At 38.5% G+C, this 23,196-nt stretch overlaps 1 protein-coding gene across 8 annotated transcripts in view; it reads left to right on the top strand.

The window, feature by feature from the left end:
- MYO5A (myosin VA) overlaps positions 1-23,196 on the top strand; it is a 205,588-nt gene that overhangs the window by 99,500 nt on the left and 82,892 nt on the right. For all 8 annotated transcript variants that reach the window (XM_025295614.3, XM_025295612.3, XM_025295607.3 and 5 more), the window contains exons 6-12: positions 2,459-2,602; positions 5,651-5,732; positions 6,359-6,466; positions 8,514-8,620; positions 14,774-15,039; positions 15,667-15,748; positions 20,972-21,112. In XM_025295614.3, coding sequence (XP_025151399.1) covers positions 2,459-2,602; positions 5,651-5,732; positions 6,359-6,466; positions 8,514-8,620; positions 14,774-15,039; positions 15,667-15,748; positions 20,972-21,112 — 930 coding nt within the window. The remainder of the gene's footprint in view (positions 1-2,458; positions 2,603-5,650; positions 5,733-6,358; positions 6,467-8,513; positions 8,621-14,773; positions 15,040-15,666; positions 15,749-20,971; positions 21,113-23,196) is intronic.

The raw sequence follows: 23,196 nt of genomic DNA, 5'->3' as shown, positions 1-23,196 counted from the left end.
GAAGTGACAAATAGATTCTAGGGATTAGATCTGATAGACAGAGTACTTGAAGAACTATGGACGGAGGTTCATAACAATGTACAGGAGGTGGTGATCAAAACCATCCCCAAGAAAAAGAAATACAAAAAGGCAAAATGGTTGCCTGAGGAGGCTTTACAAATAGCTGAGAAAAGAGAAGCAAAAGGCAAAGCAGCTCCTTGGGCTTTGAAATCACTGCAGATGGTGTCTGCAGCCATGAAATTAAGACACTTGTTCCTTGGAAGAAAAGCTATGACAAACCTAGACAGCAGAGACATTACTTTGCTGACAAATGTCTTTCTAGTCAAAGCTATGGTTTTTCCAGTAGCCCTGTAGAGATGTGAGAGTTAGACCATAAAGAAGGCTGAGCATCGAAGAATTGATGATTTTGAACCGTGGTCTTGGAGAAAACTCTTGAGAGTCCCTTGGACTGCAAGGAGACCAAACCAGTCAATCCTAAAGGAAATCAATCCTGAATATTCATTAGAAGGACTGATGCTGAAGCTGAATATCCAGTACTTTGGCCATCTGATGCAAAGAGCCGACTCATTAGAAAAGACCCTGATGCCGGGGAAAGATTGAAGGCAGGAGCAGAAGGGGATGACAGAGGACGATATGGTTGGATGGCATCATCAACTCAATGGACATGAGTTTGAGCAGGCTCTGGGGGATGGTGAAGGGCAGGGAAGTCTTCCGTGTTGCAATCCATGGGGTCACAAAGAGTCTTACACAACTGAGCCACTGAACAACTACTGCTTGTCTATTCTAGTCAGTTAACACATGAGGACACTAATACTCTTCAGAGGATTAAATGATGCAAGTTGGTGGTAGGGCCTGCTGTGATACCCACATCTTCAGACTTATATTTCATTTACTCCTCTACCATTCTTTGCTATATGTTGATATACCTTATACTTAAAGACAAAAGGATCTGTTTCAACCCTGGCAATTCACTGCTTCTTCTCACAGAGTGTAGTGATTTTGGCAGGTCCACTCCACACTCTGAGGAGATCCAAGGGAGGTGACATGTGGAGGTTGGGATAGGAGTTGGGAGGGAGGAGAAGCTGTAGACCACCCTCTCCCAGCTTGCGTAGTTGCTGGGGAAGGTGCTGAGGACAGTGCCCCGGAAGCACTCAGTGACTCACTGCTCTGCCACTGCTACCACATGTAACCTCATCTGCTCTTTGACAGAGTGTGTTGTGTTGAAAGAAAACTTTGCGTTGATCCATTAGTTTCATTTTCTAAACAAAATAAAATAATAGGAATATATGGAGACTTTTTGTTGTGTATTTTGTAGTGTCAAGTTTTGCTGGAAAAGTAGTTTCCAGCCATTCTTTCCATCTTTAATGTTAATCTTAAATTTAGCAGTGTTCTCGTTGTCAGAACAGAATAGGATAATACCTGTCATATTCCAGAGACTAAACATGTTTTCTTTGATTGATCAGAGATTCTAATGTGTTAACTTTTGTGGCTGTGCTACTGCTGTTTTCATCACTTGTGTTTGTATTGCCTTTTTTTTTTTTTCTTATATTGCTTTCTTAATGCCGCAGAGCATTCTCATATCTTTCTGCTGCGGTTTCAGTGTACTAATCCTAGTAGTCACAGGCTTTGCATAGGGAAAGATATTAATTATATGAAATTATCTAATTAAGCGTTTAATATATGCACTGTGTGAACCCTTGCTTTTCTAACTTGAGCATTCTTTTTGCTTTGCCTTGAAGGTAAAAATTATAGAAGCATGTCACCTAAATCAGAAGGCAGTGCATATGCCATTTAAGTGTTTAAGATTATATTAAAAATTTAGCAGAAATTTACATTCTCTACATTCTGTAGCAGATGTCTTGCAAGTTACATACCACTATCAAATTCAAAGCCAAATTTTACTGTCTCTGGTTTCTGAAAATTGCTTTGAATTGAGGGGGTGATTACTAACACTCCACTAATAAGCAATCCAGCTGAAACAAAGAGACCCTGAACACCAGGGCAATATTTCCAGGAAAATATTACTTTGTCTTAGCCAGTTTATTTACATGAAACAGACTACATTTCAAGAAATCAAAACCTTAGTTATTTAACTAGGATGGATTGTGCCTAGGCAGCCCCTGGTCCCATCCGTTCTTTTCCTTTGCTGACATGAATGAGTGTGTTCCATGCCTTCTTCCATGGTGAAGACCTCCCAACTGCTGGCCTCCTGTCTGCTGTTTCTGAAAATCACTTGTGTGAAAATAACAAGGCTGATACTGACTATTAGTATATACCTGTGTGATTGTGCAGTGACAAAGCATGCGATTTGCAGAGGCAAAATTGGTTCTGTTTTTAAAAGAATCACTTTTAAAGGGTTGTGTTCACCTCTGTTCTGTCTCTCCCTGAACAAATCTGTTCATGTCAGGGCATGAATTGCACTTCTAAAACCGTATTTTTTTTTCCCCTTGTTTTTCAGTCAATTGGAAATGCTAAAACAACCAGGAATGATAATAGTAGCCGTTTTGGGAAGTACATTGAGATTGGTTTTGATAAGAGATATCGAATCATCGGTGCCAATATGAGAACTTACCTTTTAGAGAAATCCAGAGTGGTGTTCCAGGTAAGCCAGGCCAGTATACATACAGATTGCTGTATCATTCCAGAGCTCACTTTATTCCCAGATTCTCTTGAGCATGTTATGTCAGTATTACTACAAACTACATCTGGACTGAAACATGTGAAACAATGCCTGTCAGAGAATACCCCTTAGACTAGTAGTCTTGGGACTGGACAGTGATTTAGGTTTAATGATTTTTGCTGTTTCCTCCAGATGCTTGTACAAAAAGATTAGTTAAGAAGAGGTGCTGATAGTTTTGTCTTGTCTGTCACATTTCCCAGTTGATAGGGAAGACATTGGTCTATGCTTCAATGAGTTATAGCTTGAACTCAGTTCAAAAAAAATGTTCTTGACCTTTTTCCTTCCTTCTTTTCTTTCAGAATATGGTATTGTTTAGATAGAATGTTGGGAGTTAATAGATCCTCATAACTCAGTTGTGAACCACTGTCAGAGAACACACTCAAGTCTACGTATTGGTGTAAGACTTTCATTCACACATATGCTCTTAGTCCTTTTGAAAGTGGGAGTGGGGGTGGCTTCCAGGATCTCAGTTCCCCAATCTGGGATTGAACGCAGGCCTTGGCAATGAAAATCTGGAATCCTCCCCACCCCCAGGGAACTCCTGCTCTTACTCCTTTTTTATTTGTAAATGGGAAACACTATACATTACAACACTGACAGACATGTTTATGCTCAGGGAATGTGGACTTACCACTGGAAAACTCCTAGTATAGGACTCCTGGTGACCCACTGAAAACTGTGACATGGGGTTCCTCTAGCTCTTTCACTGGATGCCTGCCTCATGGAGATTCCAAAAGCCCTGGTACTGCCATATACCTGAGTCTATAGCTTCCATCACACAAGTCTATTAAGGTTTAGAACGTGTAGGAAAAACATACTGAAAGTCATGAGTTTGGGCAGCCTAGAACTAGTCAGGCTTTGACTTTAGGGATGTGCCTGATTTGTGCCTACCTAAATGTAATACTGTGAACTGTGGTGTTGGAGAAGACTCTTGAGAGCCCCTTGGACTGCAAGGAGATCCAACCAGTCCCTTTTAAAGAAGATCAGTCCTGGGTGTTCTTTGGAAGGACTGATGCTAAAGCTGAAACACCAATACTTTGGCCACCTCATGCGAAGAGTTGACTCATTGGAAAAGACCCTGATTCTGGGAGGGATTGGGGGCAGAAGGAGAAGGGGACGACAGAAGATGAGATGGCTGGATGACATCACTGACTCGATGGACGTGCGTTTGAGTGAACTCTGGGAGTTGGTGATGGACAGGGAGGCGTGGCGTGCTGCAGTTCATGGGGTCGCAAAGAGTTGGACACGACTGAGCGACTGAACTGAACTGAAATGTAATACCTGATTTGTATAGTAAAGCAATAGTTACCCTCCTCCATTGTTCTAATATCTAGATACATGCAGAACAGTGTTATTGTATACACATGTATGCTCGAAGAGGTTAAAAAAATACTTAATAGGCAGAAGAAACAATGGGGGAAATATATGATCTAAGAGAAGACTGAGTCTAAATAGTACAGATTTGATTGATAGGTAGACGATGAAAGGGAAGATTGGTATGGTGACCAAACCCTTCTTGCCTAGAAACTGTGAAGCAATTCTAGCTCTTCCCCAACCCTCAAGCCTATATAATATTGAGGATGTTTGGTTATATCAAAGTGAGTCAGAGAGTACATATTTGATATTCCTTCATGTACAAAGATTATCAAAACATTTCTGTAGATTCTCCAGCTTTTCTAGTTGTCTATGTACTGAACCCCCTAAAATATTGCCTGAAAAGTGAACGTGGCTCAGTCGTGTCCAACTCTTTGCGACCCCATGGACTATACAAGTTCATGGAATTCTCCAGGCCAGGATACTGGAATGGGTAGCCTTTCCCTTCTCCAGGAGATCTTCCCAACCCAGGGATCGAACCTAGGTCTCCCACATTATGGGCAGATTCTTTACCAGCTGAGCCACAGGGAAGCCCAAGAATACTGGAGTGGGTAGCCTATCCTTTTCCAGCGGATCTTCCTGACCCAGGAATTGAACCGAGGTCTCCTGCGTTGCAGGCAGATTCTTTACCAACTGAACTATGAGGGAAGCCCTCATATTGCCTATTCATGCTTATAGTCATTGGTATATTGTTTTTTTGTTTAGGGTCTTCTGTCCATGTAATAAGTTTTCTTTACCAGACACCAGCCCCCATTATGCATGAAACCCGACCTTGGCCTTACTTGCTGTATTCTTCTGTCAACTGAGTTCAGCTGGTGGAGAATCTGCCTGCAGTGCTGGAGACCTGGATTCAACCCCTGGGTTGGGAAGATCCCTTGGAGAAGAGAAAGGCTACCCACTCCAGTATTCTGGCCTGGAGAATTCAATGTACTATATAATCCATGGGTTTGCAAAGAGCAGACACAACTGAGTGACTTTTACTTTCACTTTCTGTCAACTGAATACACTGCAGAATTCAGGAATATGATGATAGAATATAAGAATTAAGTTTTGTATGAGCAGTATTATTACATTGTATTTTGAAAGTATATATGTGGAAGAAGGCAGTCAGAAAATACTAAGAAATGGTCTTAGAATTGTACACAATTTACCTTCTATTTGAAATATATTTTTATTGATTTTTAAATATATAATCTAAATTGATATGGATGATGTAGTGCATTTGTGGATTTCTTACAAACAACTACAGTAGATGGTCCAGTCTAAGATATGGGAAAGATGGGACTTTTTTTCCCCAGAGTGTTAGGAAGACCATGAATCTAAGAGGTACTGTGAGAAAATATGAGTATTGGGCCAACAGAGATTTTACTTTCCCCAAAAGTCACAGATCTCTTATGACAGTGCCATATAGCAAGCTGTTTACTAGTTTAAAAAGCATTACTATCACATATATTGTGTTGAATTTGACCAGCAGATACACTCAAACAGATGCACATAGTTAATAAATCACATTTCAATAATCATAGATATTAAACATAAAACTTTTCTGAGTTTTACATTAAAATTCTGTAATTGATAACTCTTCTTATTTCAAAGGCAGAAGAGGAGAGAAACTATCATATCTTCTATCAACTTTGTGCCTCAGCAAACTTACCTGAATTTAAAGTGCTGCGATTAGGTATGAATAAGACATTAGATTTATTGTGCTGGTATTATCTTCTGTTTATTTCCAAGTTCATAACTTTACTTCTTAAAAAGGAGATTATCTTGTACTGAAATATTTATGGATGAAATAAGAGGTCTGCAGTTGGCCTCAAGATAACCCATGGGATGGATAAGGGGTAAGTGGCTGTATAAATGGAACAAGATTAGTCTTGAGTTGATACTTGTTTAAGATGAGTGCGATGAGTACACAAGGGCTCATTATACTAGTTTCTCTACTTTTGTGTATGTATGAAATTTGCCTTGTTTAAAAGGAAAGAAAATATAAAGGAGTTTATGTGGTAGAACCATATGAAGTCTCTGATGAAGAAAGGAGGAAAGTGTTTGAAGAAATTATCCTAGCATGTAGATTGAAATAAAACCTTTAGGAAAGGACTATTCACTTAAACTCTACAAACATTTTGCTCCATTATTTAATTTGAGTCTTGTATTAAAATGTAACTAAAAATACAGACAGTCAGACTCCAGACTCTATACAATTAATTGTGCTTTCACTGCCTCTAAAGCAGAGTGGACATAAGGGTAGAAGTCAAGGCCTTTTCATAGACTGCAAATCTTTTAAAAATTTTTCCTTAATTGCAGGAGATGCAAATAACTTTCATTACACGAATCAAGGTGGCAGTCCTGTGATTGAAGGAGTAGATGATGCCAAGGAGATGGCACATACCAGGCAGGCCTGCACTTTGCTAGGTATGTAATCTTATCCTTGAATTCTTGGAAGCAATAGCTTTCTGACTCAGGCAACCTTTGATTTGGAATATTGGCTTAGCTTCATATTAAGTGGTGAAAATTTGGGGGAGATTTAACTTTTTTTTTTTTTTCAGATTTAACATTCTTCATAAAAAACATTTGGGCATCAAATGGGCATAGAGTTTCTCTTGGGGATCATGGGAACTATACTGAAAATATGTTATGGTAATGATTGTACAACTTTGTAAATTTACCCAAAACTTTTGAATTGCATACTTAAGATGGATGAGTTTTATGATATGCACATTATTCTTCAATAAAGCTATTTAAAGCATACGTTCACGGCTTCAGGGGAAAGATATGGGACTGTTTATTTAAATTTTTACAAAATCTGAAACGTAGAGCTGAATGGAATGGGTTTCTATTCAGAAACTTATGTTTTATAGGATTTTTTTGTGTATTTGTTTTTTTTTTCATTTTGGGTGTGTTTTTGTGGCCTGGAAATGTGGTTGAGCTGGCTTGGTGACAAAATAATGTATTACATGTAGTTTATTTGTTTCTGAAATGGCTCAGGTCACTGTTTTGTTTCTAGATTTAAAAAAATATATTGGATCTACATATAAATAAATTGACCTTTAGAAATGTAGTATACAACTTTTAGTGCTGAATTATTTATTTAAATGTTTCAGCATATGAATAACTCTAAAGTCATACATTGGTATTTTGAGGAGTAACCTGAGATGAGTTAATTTAATTTAAAAGTATTGCTAATCAGAGTATTCTTGCCTGGAAAATCCCATGGATGGAGGAGCCTGGTAGGCTGCAGTCCATGGGGTCGCTAAGAGTCATACACGACTGAGCGACTTCACTTTCACTTTTCACTTTCATGCATTGGAGAAGGAAATGGCAACCCACTCCAGTGTTCTTGCCTGGAGAATCCCAGGGACAGGAGAGCCTGGTGGGCTGCCGTCTATGGGGTTGCACAGAGTCGGACACGACTGAAGCAACTTAGCAGCAGCAGCAGCAATCAGAGTATGATCCAGGACCACTTGTAAAAATTTAGAATCTCAGACTTACTAAACTAGAATCTGCATTTTAACCAGATTCATTGGTGATTCACATATGCATATTATAGTTTGAGAAACACTGCTTTACTTCCAGTGCTAACTCTGTTTATAAACAGAAAATTGCAAATTTGAAAAAGTCATAACGCAGGAGATGGTAGAAACATTCCTTGTAAAATGAACTCTGAATTACCTGTATATGATTGCATTTTTGGAAATAATTGTAATATTTTTGCTTAAACATAATATATATCTAATATTCTGGAAAAATCTTACCTTATTGAAGAGTGAAGCGTCATCTGGTAAACCACCAAGGGCTGACCTGCATTCTCATCCTTGTCTGATCTTTCAGGTCCTGCTCTAGTTCTTTGTTTACTCACTTGTCAGGCTGGGGCATAGCACCAGCCTGAACATTTTTAATTGTGTGGTCTCTTTGAATTATTCTTGGTCTGTAGTTAAAAGAAGTGATTGAATAATTTGACTTAAAACAACCTTACTGAGCCACAACTTGCATTTAGAGTAGAGCTAAATAGTAGTGTTAGTGAGATACTTAAATCGTGTGATGAATTTGTTTAGCACTTACCATGTGTCACACAGTGTGTTAACTTTACTAAGTGTATTTTCTCCTTTAATGTTTACAAGCTCCCTTTGAGATAGTCTCTAATGTCCCTGTGTCTCAAATCAGAAACTAGAAGGGTGAAGGTGTCTGCCCGTGTGAGATGGCAGGTCAGGAGCAGAGCCTGGCTTCCAGCTGAGGTCTGTCTCACTACACAGCCGATGCTCTAAACCACAGTGCTAAAGTGCATCATGTGTAAAGGTCAACAAAGGTGAAAGTGTTGTTAACTATGGCACATTATAATGTGTACAACATCTGGCAGTATTCAAGTGTTAAAAATTAAACTCTTAAAAAGTTAAATTATGTGCTTTAATTGTTTAGTTCCTATTCTGAAATTAATCACTGTTCATTTACTCTGTTGTTTCAGGAATTAGTGAATCTTATCAGATGGGAATTTTCCGAATACTTGCTGGCATCCTACACTTAGGCAATGTTGTGTTTATGTCTCGAGATTCAGACAGCTGCACAATCCCTGTGAGTTCAGAGCAAGCTTCCTGTGATGACAGTTGATTTGTGTTTTAGTTTTGTTGATTCTTTATGGAAACAATGTGTTTGGAGTCTCTCTATTAACTAACATTAATAATTATCAGAGAGATAATTACTGGAAAGATACACTGTCTAGAGTAGAATTTTGAACCGTTGATAAAGAAATGTGGATCAGATCCCTGGTTCACAGTGATTGCTTGTGTGTGTGGGAGGGATGGGGAAGGAAAGAACTTGGGTATATGTGTGAGCTGTATAAACAGAGGTGGGAAATATTAGATGTGAAAGTTGGATTGGTGAGTCTACAGTGAAGAGCTTGTTTGGCCCATGACACACATACTAGAATTGATAAGTTTATTTGTCCTGTGGAATATGGTTTAAAAGTTACTGAAGAAATTGTTAGCAGTGATTACTCCTGGGAAAAGGAATTAGATGACTGGAGAGATATGGTGTCTTCACTATGATTTACATATTCTTCCCTAGGTAGAGATGACTACACACTGAGAATTAAAATCCAATTCATTTGTTTAAACTGTAATAAAACCTAACAGTCTCAGAATGTTCTCATTGGGCATTGTAATTTGCAGTATTTTCTGATCACCCCTATCAAAGATCACACACAATGCACGCACTCACATATATATGTAGATACTTATTAGGTGTTTTTTAACTTTATTAAAATGGAGGCAGTTTTAATATAATTAATTCTTTTTCCATCTTGCTTCCTCAAGGATTATAATAGGAAACAATTCTGAGATTTATGTTTCACTCTTCAGACACCCAAGTTGATATTTGCAAATCTACATGTAGATGAATTCATGTGACTTAAATTTGGGTAAATTAGACTTTAGTTTTGAAATACATGTTTCAGCATCTCCGCCTGGGTTCAATCCCAGCTTTACTATTTATGCAGTCTATGTTTTGGGGTGAGTTACTTAGCTTCTCTGAACCTTAGTTTCCTCATTTTTAAAATGAAAGAGACTTTTGTTTTTTGCCAGTTTTGGACTAGGTGTTATGATCACACTTCATGCTGGATAAATTATATTCTAAAAATATTTGTAATAAATACATAAGAACTTTAATAAATACATAAGAAATATTTTAATATATATATAAACTGAGTGAAAATAGGAACTTGGAACAGAGCAGAAGCACGGACTCACCTGGGAGGCGTTTGCTGAACCCAGTGACGTTGAGCTATGGTTTTCATAGCCAAGTGGGGTGCGGAAGACAAAAAACAAAGCCTCAGACTCCTATAAACAGGGGAACAGGAAGGCAAACTTTTGCTAAAATTGAGACCCTAAATGGGGAACATGCTCACCACCTCCTCCAAGAGTACAAAGAAAAATCAAGTCTCTAAGCTAGGTGGGGGGGAGGGGGGAGGGCAGAAATAGTTCCCTAAAAATTTAGAGCAATGAGCTGCTCCTCATACTTATTTCCTAGTTTGTTTTCATAGTTCCTGGATGGTCCTCAACAGCAACATACATAAAACTTGGCTTAAATTGATCCTGGATTGGTAGTGCCCTGGAAGCTTGACAGAAGCAAATGCAAATCCACCTTCAATCCAGGCCTCAACAGAGTCCCATGAGAAGAGTTACAAGAAATACTGACTCATAGTCAAAAATCTCAAATCTCATGATAAAACAAAATAGAAAGAGCTAGGCAAAACAACAGATAGCAGTCAAGCCTACTAAGAATGTGGAAAGAAATTAATAGCAGATTTGATACAACTGAGTGGAGAAGTGATAAGCTGAAAGACAGACATGAAGAAATGATGCAAAATGCAAGATGGGACCCACAGATGGAGCCCTTAACAATAGTTAAAAGAGATGAAGAATGGAGTAATAGAATCTAATTTTAATCTAATGAGAATTTCTAAGGGAAAGAAAGAAGAGAATGAGGCAGACAAAATGTTTGAGGAGGTAATTACTAACACATTTCAGAACCTGTGAAAATGACACTACACCACAGATTTGGAAAGGACAAAAAATCCCAGATAGAATAAATAAAAAGAAACCCACCTCTAGGCTCGCCATAATGCTACCATAGGCAGAGAGAAAACTCTTGAAACACAAAGAAAGATAAGACATACTAGTGTTGAAAAAGTAGCAATTAAACTGGTTGCTCACTTCCCAACTGCAGTAATAGGAGTCAGAAAACAGTGGGCCATCTTCAGTGTTCTAAGTAAATAATTACTAACTTAGAATCATATATCCAGTAAAGATATCTTTTTAGAATGAGGAAAAGATAGATGTGTTTTTGGACAAATAGAAACTTGTGAAAATTTGTCACCAATAGGCCCTCACTAAAGGAAATATTAAAAGACATGGTTAAGACAGAAGGAAAGTGATCTGGATACAAGATCTAAAATTCCAGAGGGAATGGTGAGTCAATAAAAAAATGGGCAAATTTTGATTAATTAAAAGAATAATAATAATGAATTGAGCTTCCCAGGGGGCACTAGTGGTAAAGAACCCACCTGCCAATGCAGGAGATGAGATATAAAAGATGCAGGTTCAGTCCCTGGGTTGGGAAGATCCCCTGGAGGAGGACATGGCAACCCAAGAATACTCCAGTATTCTTGCCTGGAGAATCCCATGGACAGAGGAGCCTAGCAGGCTACAGTCCATAGAGTTGCACAGAGTCAGACACAAATAGTGTATTGGGCCACAAAATACTTTTTACAAAAAACTCATTACAGAGGGAAAGGTAGTAGAGAAACCTCACAGACATTCCCATAACCAAGCAACCAGTCAGCATCGCATGAGTTCTGATGCAGCATCCTGAGGAGGATACCACATCTCTTCTCTAGTATTCCCACCAAAAAGGCATGCCAAATCTGATCATGAGGCAACATCATACAGACCCAAACTGAGGGACACACTACCCTTCTAAAGTATCAAGTTATCAAAAGACAAAATGAAATAAAAGGGTGAAGAGCTCCTCAAATTAATAGAGATTAATGAAATAAGATAACTAAATTCAGTGTACGAACCTAGACTGGATCCTGGACCATAGAAGTGGGATCCTGGTCCCTAACAACCCTATCCTCAGAGGACATTATTAGGTCAGTCAGTAAAATTTACTAGGTAATAGGGTTGTATCACTGCTAATTTTCTGATTTTATTCATTGTACTATAGTTATATAATTTTAGGAAAATACACAGTAGAGTATTCAGTATCAAAAGGGCATCATGTTTGCAACATGCCCTCAAAAGACTCTGAAAAATAATATGTATGTAGGAGAAGGCAATGGCGACCCACTCCAGTACTCTTGCCTGGAAAATCCCATGGATGGAGGAGCCTGGTGGGCTGCAGTCCATGGGGTCGCTAAGAGTCGGACACGACTGAGCGACTTCACTTTCCCTTTTCACTTTCATGAATTGGAGAAGGAAATGGCAACCCACTCCAGAATTCTTGCCTGGAGAATCCCAGGGACGTGGGAGCCTGGTGGGCTGCTGTCTATGGGGCCGCACAGAGTTGGCCACGACTGAAGTGACTTAGCAGCAGCAGCAGCAGCAGCAAACGTATGTGAAAGAGTGAGAGAGAAAGAGCAAACTCAGTAAAATGTTAATATTTAAGGAATCTGGGTGGAGGGAATACTTTGTACTTTTCTTGCAACTTTTCTGTTAGTCTGAATTTAGTTTAAAATAAAAAGTTTAAAAAACTAAAGTGAATCACCAGCCCTTTCTTCCTCCCAAAAAGATAATAAAGTACTGGATAGCAAAACTTACAGATTGGGATTGAGTGTTTGGAGTTCATGTTATTTAATTACATTAAGTTAGCTAATATATCAATTCTTCTATCATAGAAACAGAAAGTGAAGCTTTCAAACTAATAAAGAAGAAAATGAACTAAAAAAATAATCCCAAAAATAGCAAGAAAGAGAAATTTTTAGAAAAGGAGGGACAGGTAAAGGCCAAAAAAGTTATTAATAGAAATAATTACAAATGAACCAATGTTTTAGTTAATATGGATTGTCAGACCAGTTTTAGAATTCAGGTATATACTTTTGAAAGAAGCATTCCTGGAAAGTAAAGGTACAGATAGTTCAAAAGTAAAAAGTTGAGAAAAGACACACCATAATAGCTAGGAAAAAACCTGGTAGAGCTGCATTGATACTGGACAAAATGGACTTTGAGGCCAAAAGCAGCGCTAGAGATAGGGTCACTATGTATTGGTAGAGATGTGTATTCACCAGGAAGATGTGCTAGTTCTAAACTTGCGTGTGCCTAATGATGTAGTCTCAAAATATATAAAGTGAAAGATTACCACAAGAATAAAAAGACAGATCTGTCATAGTGGGATATTACTGACTTCTCTCAATTACTGATAGGTAAAGAAGTCTAAAAATTAGTTAAGTTATAGAACATTTGAACCAAACAGTTAACAACATTGACCTCATAGAACAAAATGGTAGGACCATTCAAATAAAATGTTTAGAGTGCTGATCCACTTCTAAATGTCACACAATTCATATATAAATGAATGAAATAAGCTGCTTATTCAAGGGAGTTGATCCATGTTGATGGTGATGGTGCTGATTTGTGTCTGAAGTGATTACTTGGGAGGGAACATGAAAGAAGGGACTGCTTCAGTGGGAAGGGTCAGGGGAGGAGGGTGTCAAGAGACCCAGGGTCTAATGACAATTCTGACATAAACTGGCGGTGTGCTTTTTGCCAAGCTAGTCTTTTGGATGTTATGTCCTAATTTGTCAATTAGAGATAGCAGTGCTCACCCTGCCTGTTCCTCAGGAATGTTATCATGCAATTGAAACATGTGAGTGAAGATGTTAAAAAATATAATGTACTAACATGAGTTAAGTTAAATAAGTATTTTTAATTTATGAATACTTTTCATGCCTACTCATGCAAAACCTGTGGAAGACATTGTAGGGGATACAGGGATCCCTGTAGGTAAGGGGTTCCCAGCCTCCAGGATCTAATGCCTGATGCTCTGAGATGGAGCTGATATCATAGTAACAGGAATAAAGTGCACAGTACATGTAATGCTCTTGAAGCATCCCCAAACCATCCCCCACTCCACAATCCATGGAAAAATGGTCTTCTACAGTCAGTCCTTGGTGCCAAAAAGGTTGGGGATCCCTGTCATAGATGATGCAGGGGATCCTTAGATTAGAAATACTAGTCTAAGAAGCCACACAAATAACTCTTAAGTTGTCTGTTTATAACCTTTTAGTACCTCCACCTCACACCTCCCCGCCATTGGCCCTCATTGCTCTTAGAGGAAAGACTAGCCATGGAACAGCCTCTGGCTTCATCTGCTACATTATCTCCCTCACATAGCTTCAGTTCCTCACATCTCTGGTTTCCCTCCCACCACAGGACTTTTATACCAGATGTCCCTTCTACTTGGAAGACCCTTTCACCTAGTTAACCCCTTCTTATTCTTCAGATATCAACTCCATTTCTCAAGGCCGCTGTCTCCTGTCTCCCTGAATAGGGCACATTCCTTACACATGGAATCTTAGTATAGTGTCCTCCTTTGTAGTAATTTTAATTTTAGGGAGCAATCATTTAGTTAATGTCCATTTCCCCTAGTGACTATAAGTTCTAGGAGGACAGCATGAAAGTGAAAGTGTTAGTTGTTCAGTCGTATCCGACTCTTTGCGACCCCATGGACTGTAGCCCACCTCAGTCCATGGAATTCTCCAGGCAAGAATACTGGAGTGGGTAGCCAGTCCCTTCTCCAGGGGATCTTCTTGACCCAGGAATTGAACCTGGGTCTCCTGCATTGTAGATGAATCCTTTTACTCTCTGAGCCACCAAGGAAGCTGGTACATGTCTATTTTTTTCTGCTGGGATATAATATATTTGTAGACAAGCTGACTCATTTTCTGACTGACTAAATGAATGTGCCTGAAGATGGATGTAAATAAGTATGATAAAGAGACAAAGGAAGAGGTCATTTTTTGAAGTGAGTCCTAGAAGAGATTACAAAATGCTGCCTAGATTCTGGTTTGATGGATGATTGTGATTATCACTGATCAGCTTCAAATGTTCCTGGTGTTTGTTGTAGAAAAGAAATTGTCAGGTTTAATTGTTACCTCTTTGTTAATATATTTTTAGTAAATTCTTACTTGATTGATCTGGTCCTAGGAAATAACCCATTCTCTTTTGGCAGCCCAAGCATGAACCCCTCAGCATCTTCTGTGACCTCATGGGTGTGGACTTTGAGGAGATGGGTCACTGGCTCTGCCATCGGAAGTTGGCCACTGCCACGGAGACGTACATCAAGCCCATCTCCAAGCTGCAGGCCACGAATGCCCGTGATGCATTGGCCAAGCACATCTATGCCAAGCTCTTTAACTGGATTGTAGATCATGTCAATCAGGCACTCCATTCTGCTGTCAAACAGCATTCTTTTATCGGTGTATTGGACATTTATGGGTGAGTGTATTTGGCTTAGTGGTCTGAGCCTTTCTTTCTAGTCATTATCTAGTAACTCCAAGTAGGTATTTGACTATGTCTCCTACTGGTGAGCTAAAGGGAAAATCAGAAGAGAGTTTTTTAAAGTCTAGTTTCATTTGCTAGTTTGCCTTCTCTGGGTACCTTTCTTTAATGTTGAACCCCTTCCTATACATTTGTGCCTTTTGATGCCTAATTTTTCATCATCCAGTTCACTTCTCAAAAAAACCTTTGACATTTCTATTCCCTTCCCTTCTGTGTTTATGTAAACACAGAATTGTGAATCTGTGAATTGACAAGAGCAGTAGCTTTATTGTAATTCTGATTGTTCCCTACTTGGGGATGAATATGCCCTCAAAAACTCATATTATTGAATATATTCACATGCTGCACCTTGAAAAAAAAATCTCTGCCACTTTGCTGATGTCTATCTGCTGGGTACATATTTTGTGTTACTAACTTAGAAAGCCTTATCTTCACTGATGTGGAAAGTAAGTTTTGCAATGTTAGGGAATTTCCTATTTCTCTCTAATGTGCACATTTTGAATATTTTTTTAAAAGCTATTTTTTCCTTTTTCTCCTCTTCCCATATTATTTTTGATTTTACAGATTTGAAACATTTGAGATAAATAGTTTTGAACAGTTTTGCATAAATTACGCAAATGAAAAACTACAGCAACAATTCAATATGGTAAGAATTTTCTTGCTTAAATAATATTCTGCCAAAAATTATTCTTTGAATTCCTGGTATGTGTTTAAACACTGGCTCCTAAAGTGAAGTTATGAATTTCAATTATTATCTATGGTTTAAAGCAGTTAAATTGCTGAGGAACTTATGATTAATGAATGATGCAACCTAGGAAAGATGTTTATGGTCCCGATTGGATTCAAGGTCATCTGCTGTCTGAGAATAGTGAAAATTTGGTCCAAATAAATTGAGAGACGGAAGCAGAAAGTGTGTTAAATAGTGACTTAGGGGTGTGAAACTTTGACCCCAGAGATATCATTCAGTTGGTCATCCCAGAGGCTAACTATATGTGGAGTTAATACTATCTTAACTCTTACTTGCTGTATTAGCAAGATATCAGGACAGTCTGATGATAAGACCATTGGATGGCATCATCGACTCAATGCACATGAGTTTGAACAAACTCCAGGAGATAGTGAAGGACAGGGAATCCTGGCATGCTGTTGTCGATGGGGTCACAAAGAATCAGACACGACTGAGTGACTGAACAGCAACAGGGCAAAAAATTCAGGACATATTCTCTTTTCTACATATTTTTTATGTATTCTGTTTTACATATTCTCTTTTCAACAGTCTGAGACATTCACTGGGACAATGGCAGTGGAAGAATTTTGAGTGGCTTTTGTGAAGTAGTAATAGCAGATATGTTATCATGGTGTTGAGGGATTTGGAAGCACTTAAAAATGGTTGGGCTACAGGCTCTATGGTGGGATTGATGGTGACCTCTGGGAGGTCACCTTCCAGGACTGCTACTGCCAGTGCCCCGTCCCCAAGGCAAGCCACTGCCAACCCATGCCTCCGCAGGAGACCGTCCAACACTAGCTGGCAAGTCTAAGCTCAAGTGGATTCAGATTCAACTTAAAACATGTTCCTCAGAATGTCAAATTTCTCAGGATGTTAACAGATATTCCACAAGATAAAGTTATCTTGTTAAAAAAAAAAGAAATGCTGCAAACCCTCTACATCTCTATATAGGGATTTAAAAAGCACATTAGCTGAGGGGAAGAAAAAAAACACAGAGAAATCAAGCAGGAAATATATTTAAACTGGCTAAGCAAAAAAAGGAGAAGGCAATGGCACCCCACTCCAGTACTCTTGCCTGGAAAATCCCATGGATGGAGGAGCCTGGTGGGCTGCAGTCCATGGGGTCGCTAAGAGTCAGACATGACTGAGCGACTTCACTTTCACTTTTCACTTTCATGCATTGGAGAAGGAAATGGCAACCCATTCCAGTGTTCTTGCCTGGAGAATCCCAGGGACAGGGGAGCCTGGTGGGCTGCTGTCTGTGGGGTCGCACAGAGTCAGACATGACTGAAGCGACTTAGCAGCAGCAGCAGCAGCAAGCAAAAAAAATAAAATAAAAAAATTAAGATTGGAATACAACTCTGCATTGATTTTCTAGGGGACCTTGGGCAAGTTAATTGACCTTGCTGGGCCTTAGTCACCTCATCTGTATAATGGGGATGGTAATAGTTTGCATGTAGTTATATGGATTAAAGAATTGGAATATGTAAAGTGCTCACCACATGCTAAGTACAAGTTTTAAGTGCAAGATTAGGCATGATTATTATTGATAAAATAGAATGTTTAAAATGAATCACCTATCGGAATTAGAATATGAAAAAGAATAGAACTGAAGGATGGGTAAGAGCCCTATTATCCTCATTATACAAAGAGAGGTTGAGTGGTATACCCTACAATTGATGAATGAAAAATGGAAATTTAAAGATATTATTTTAAGTTACAAAAATAATAAAAACCAAAAGATCTAAAAATTGTAATATCGGAAGGATAGAGGAGGAATAGTAGAGAGTGATATATATGAATTTGGCCTCATCTGTCTCATCAGGAAATCGAAAGTTTTAAATGAATAAATAAAATAATAGCTGATAAGCATATACATATTCCCTGGTGGCTCACCTGGTAAAGAACCCACCTGCCAATGCAGGAGACACAGGTGATGTGGGTTTGATCCCTGGGTCAAGAAGATCCCTTGTGGGAGGGCATGGCAACCCACTCCAGTATTCTTGCAGGAAAAATCCCATGGACAGAGTAGCCTGGCAGTCTACGGTCCATGGAGTTGCAAAGAGTCGGACATGACTGAAGCAATTGAGCACACAACAACAAGCATATTGTTAGGGCTTCCCTGGTGGCTCAGCAGTAAACAATATGCCTGCAATACAGAGACACAAGTTCAATCCTTGGGTCAGGAAGATACCCTAGAGAAGGAAAGGGCAACCCTCTCCAGTATTCTTGCTTGGGAAATTCCGTGGACAGAGGAGCCTGGCAGGCTACATTCCATGGGGTCACAAAAGATTCCTACACAGCTTAGTGATTAAACAATAACAACAACAACAACAAAGCATATTGTTCAGAGATAAATACCAGAATAGCTGAGGGAGTTAAAAATGGTTGTTTCCAAGGAATGAGACTGGGATTGAGTTGAGACAGAATAAGGGATCGTTGCTTGTCATCATAAAACCTCTAGACTATTTGATCTTTGTAAAATATTGCATAAAATATTGTACTTTGATAAAAATTTGGACCCTCTTTTAGGCAAATTAAGCTACTTAGTATAGTGAAATAATGTAGAAGTGATCTTAAAATTTTAAGCTGTTTTCATAAGAATGTGACTGGTATATTTTGTGTTTCTGCATAAGGAACATTAATAAAAATCTGTCAGACACTAAGTGGAATATTATTTTTTCTCAAGGTTTTCTTGAGTTTCTCAGTACTTTAATCAACAGCAGAGCCTTCTGCTCTTTCCCAGTATATTTTGGCACAAGGTGACTGGAAGTATTAAGGAACTAACGCCAGCCTCATTAGGGACTGGCTGATTTGTTTTATTTCTCGAGGACCTCATGTCTCTGCATGTGTGTTTCTGACTCTTTTGTTTCCCTTTCCCTCTTTCTGTCTCTGTCCATCTGTTTCTTCTCTCTTTCTCTCTCTTTCCTCATACATACACACACACACACACTCTCTCTCTCTCTCTGCACAAGAGAGAGAGGCTTCCCCCTTTCTCTCTTATTTCTCTTCCTTCTCTCTTCCCTCCTTCTTATTATCAGATGACATATATTCTCCTTCAGATAGTATATATTTTGTCTAGGTTTTTGCTTCCTCACTTACCTCACACTTCCTGTGAAGAAGCAGTGGTTGAGGTGCTTTGTCTTCTTAACTTGCTTAACTCCCATTCATCTTGACTTCTTGCAGCATCAGCTTTCACTGTTAATTGTATGTTTCCCAGTCCTTATATCTGAGAAAAGAGAATGTGATTAACCCAGTTCATTTGTTCATCAGAGAACTCTGGCCCTTGACTAGCTGTGTCTTGGAGCATGGGGTCTTACAGTAAAGAACTTGGTGATCAGGCTGCTCCCACAGCACGGGCTGTGGGGTGGGCAGTGGGCAGGAGAAACATGGTGACTGGCAGGTTTAGTGCTTGGAGTCATTACCTTACCGAGTAAGCATCTCTTGCCATATTGAACCTCATGCCCTTAATTTTGCAATTAAGAGTGGAAAATTTTTGAGGTCCCATGGATTTTGCCAAACTAAACATAGAGACTGTTTCTATTGTCAATGTGAAGACCACACTGCATATAAATTAATGAATTAAAGGAAGATAGGAATCATTTGTGAGGAATTATTGCTACCATCAGCCAGGGCATCTTGCTGACACATGGTGCCCCATTTGCCTTCTCATTAATCAAAAGAACAGAAGAAATTTGCTTTCTAATTAGCATTACATAAATATTCATATGTATGACAAGTTTGGGTTTTTTTTTTTAAAGCTTTCACACCTGGTTAGACTATGAATGCTGCAAATGAGCCAAGAACAGCATTATAATAAGTATAGAATAAAGTGGGAAAGTTCCAGATGTGTGAGGAGAATAAAATATCAGAAATCTTGGTAACCCTTAGGTTTCATGGGGGTTTGGGTTCTAAGAAATATGTGTTGTCTGGTAATAGCCATAGAGGGATAATCTTCCCAGAAAAGCTGCAGGACATGTGAGAGAACCAGTGTGACAAAGGAGACAAGAAAGGAAAGCAGAACCCTGCAGGAAGAAGTGAGTAAAGATCATTAGCACCTATAGAAACTAGAATTTGTGGGTTGGCTCCGTTGGCTGGTCAGCTCGATGCAGTGCTTCTGTTGCCCTTCCTTCCTAGACCAACCTAACTACCTTTCACTGCAGACCTCAGGTCACACAGCCCTTCCTCAAGGAAGCCTTCTCTTGCTGCTGCTGCTTCACTGCAGACCTCAGGTCACACAGCCCTTCCTCAAGGAAGCCTTCTCTTGCTACCATGTTCCAAATTAGTTAGGAACTCCTGAGCTCATAGCTGGCCATTATTTTTCTCTGGAACATTATTACAGTTTGTAATTCTGTTTCTTGTGATTGATTTCTGTCTGTTTTTCCCACTAGTCTTCAAAGTCTCTTAGGGCTGAGTCTGTGTCTATTTTGCTAATGGTGTGTAGTGACTGGGACATGGTAGACAGTCAATACATATTTGTGCTTAAGTGAGTGGATGGAGATGAGAAGCAGTGGCTGAAGCATTTAGCAGAAATAGTAATGTGTTTGTAGTGGTTGCAGCTGCTGGCAGAATTGGATGTAGAAGCCAGAAAAGTGAGCCATAGATTCCCTGACTGTGGAGGATAATCAAGGCAGACACAAAAAACCAACTGTTATCTAATTCTGAGGCACATGAACTTCAACACCATGGTCCCTTAAAAGAATTACTTTGTCATGCTGTAAGCATCACCCAGAATGTTTCAGTAGTCTGGAGGGCATCCTCTCCGCAGGTTGTTCAAGGCCAGCTAAGGCATTTCTATGCCCATATGGTTAGCAACACTGTGCGATAATTTAAGGGGCCAAAAAGTACATAGTGTGGTTTTGGATATATACATATCAAAAAATCAAAAGCTGCCACATTTATCAGCTATTTAAATATTCACATACCTAGATTTTCTTGTTTGCCAAAAATCCTACGTAGCTGAGGTTTCTCCATGCGTGGTTTATATTTGCTTTCTTATACTGTTCTCTGCCTGTAAATCATGTTTCTCCAAGATTGCTGCTAGAAGCCATTGACTGTCTCAACTTGTGTTTTATACATGTTTATTGACTAACATTTATGACAGTGATGTAGTAATGCCAGTTTTTTTCTTTTTCATTTCAGCACGTTTTCAAATTAGAACAAGAAGAATATATGAAAGAACAAATTCCATGGACACTCATAGATTTTTATGATAATCAGCCTTGCATTAATCTTATAGAATCTAAACTGGGCATTCTAGATTTGCTGGATGAGGAATGCAAGGTAAGTATGATTTTCTGATGTATTTAATATATCAGAATTGTGCGTTGAGGTAAGCAGGGATTCACTAGTATACCATGAAGTGCCACAGTGGCAATGAGTGCGGGTTACCCTAACTTGCATTCTGAAGGATCACTAGCTCCAAAGGGTTCAAAATATAGTTGAGACTAGGAGAATCTCCCCTCCCTTTTCAGCTGATTCTAAGTTATGTGAAAAACTGGCATTAGATACAGCTACTACCAATTTTAGCCACTTTTGTCATTGATATGCTTATATTTGGTACTTTTGTTCAATGGTATGATATAGTTCAGGAAATGTAAGAAATTGTACAAAAGGTATTTTGAATAATAGTTCTAAATATCTGTAATTTTAAACTTGACTAGTTCTTTATTACTTATATATATGGTAGGTAAAGAGCTTTAGTTTTAATATTTGAAGATGCAGCATGTGGAAAAAATATTGGATCCCTGGCTTCACTGATGAGTGATTCTAGACAAACAACCTATCCTTTCCCTTAGTTGTTCTTTAGTTTATATGTCATAAGTTACAAGTTCATGTGTGCTGATCCTCCTAAGCATCTAGATTTCCTACAACATTAAGAATGCAAAGACAAATACTGTATGTTTTCACTTATATGTAAAATCTAAAAAAATAAAATGGACAAATGAATGTAACAAAACAAAAAGAGCCTCCTGGATACTAAAGAACAAACTAGTGGTTACCATTGTGGAGATGTTGGTGGGAAGGGCAAGATAGGTGAAGGCAGGATTAAGAGGAGCAAACTACTAGGTATAAAATAAACAAAATACAAGGATGTAATGTACAGCACAGGGAATATAGTCAGAGTTTTATAGTAACTTCACATGGCGTACAGTCTATAAAAATACTGAATCACTATGTTGTACTGAAACTAACATAATACTGTGCATCAACTATACCTTCAGTAAACAAAAAGAATACATGTAAAGGTGCTCAGTGTCACTTGAAATTAAATAAAACATAAAACAAAAATAGGACACAGCTTTTTACCTATCAAGTGAGTTTAAATTTGATAATACCAAATTAGTATTTATTGCATATATACTCTTGATGAAGGACAAAAGTTAGTAGAACATATTTTTGAGGAATGTTTATCAAGATTTTAAATACACATACCTTTTGAACCAGAAGTAGAAATGCTGAGAGTTTACCCTATGAATATACTTACAAGAGAATCCAAAGTTTTTGTTTAAAAGGAGCCATTGTGGCAGTTTTCATAATAACAAAAATTCAGTAACAACCTAGTAGTCATAAATACAAGAATGCTTTTATTAAGAAAAAAAAAAAAAATACAAGGATGACTAAGTTGAGGATCCCTCTTGGCAAGTGTCACATTGCACATGAAAATATGTGGGTTATTTTTAAATATCTTTTGATACTGATTTCTAACATAATTCCACAGTGATAAGAGAACAGACTCCATTTAATTTCAATACCTTTAGACCTTGAAATTTTTGCAACTTCTTTTATACCCCTGGATATGTCCCAGTGTCTCCTTGCTTACAGTCTATGGGAACTTGGATAGAATTTGTATCCTACTGTTGTATAAAAATTGTATAAATCTTAATTATGTTGAATTGGTTCACAGAGCTTTTCAGATCTAGTAGATCTTCTACTTCTCTGTATATTCATTCTATTAATTTTTGAAGATTTTATATTGAAACTCCAACTAAAAATCTTTATTTAACAAATTGTTTGAAATATATGATAATCATGGTATGTCATCTTTCATTTGTGAGGCTTTCATTGCTATAAAAGTATATTGAGTATTTATTTGATGACCCTTGGTCCAGGCAGATTGAGTTACTCAAAGCTTGGGCTGAGTCACCCATGGGCAGGTCTCAGTCATTGCTTTTTGTTCCCAGGTGGCGCTAGTGGTAAAGAATCTGCCTGCCAATGCAAGAGACCCAAGAATCTTAAGTTTGATCCCTGGGTCAGAAAGACCCCCTGGAGTAGGAAATGGCAACCCACTTTAGTATTCTCACCTGAAAAATTACATGGACAGAAGAAAATACACACACACACACACACACACACACACACACACA

The sequence above is a fragment of the Bubalus bubalis genome, chromosome 11, assembly GCF_019923935.1.
Source record: "Bubalus bubalis isolate 160015118507 breed Murrah chromosome 11, NDDB_SH_1, whole genome shotgun sequence".
Lineage (NCBI taxonomy): Eukaryota > Metazoa > Chordata > Mammalia > Artiodactyla > Bovidae > Bubalus > Bubalus bubalis.
This window is presented reverse-complemented; position numbering and strand designations above follow the sequence as displayed.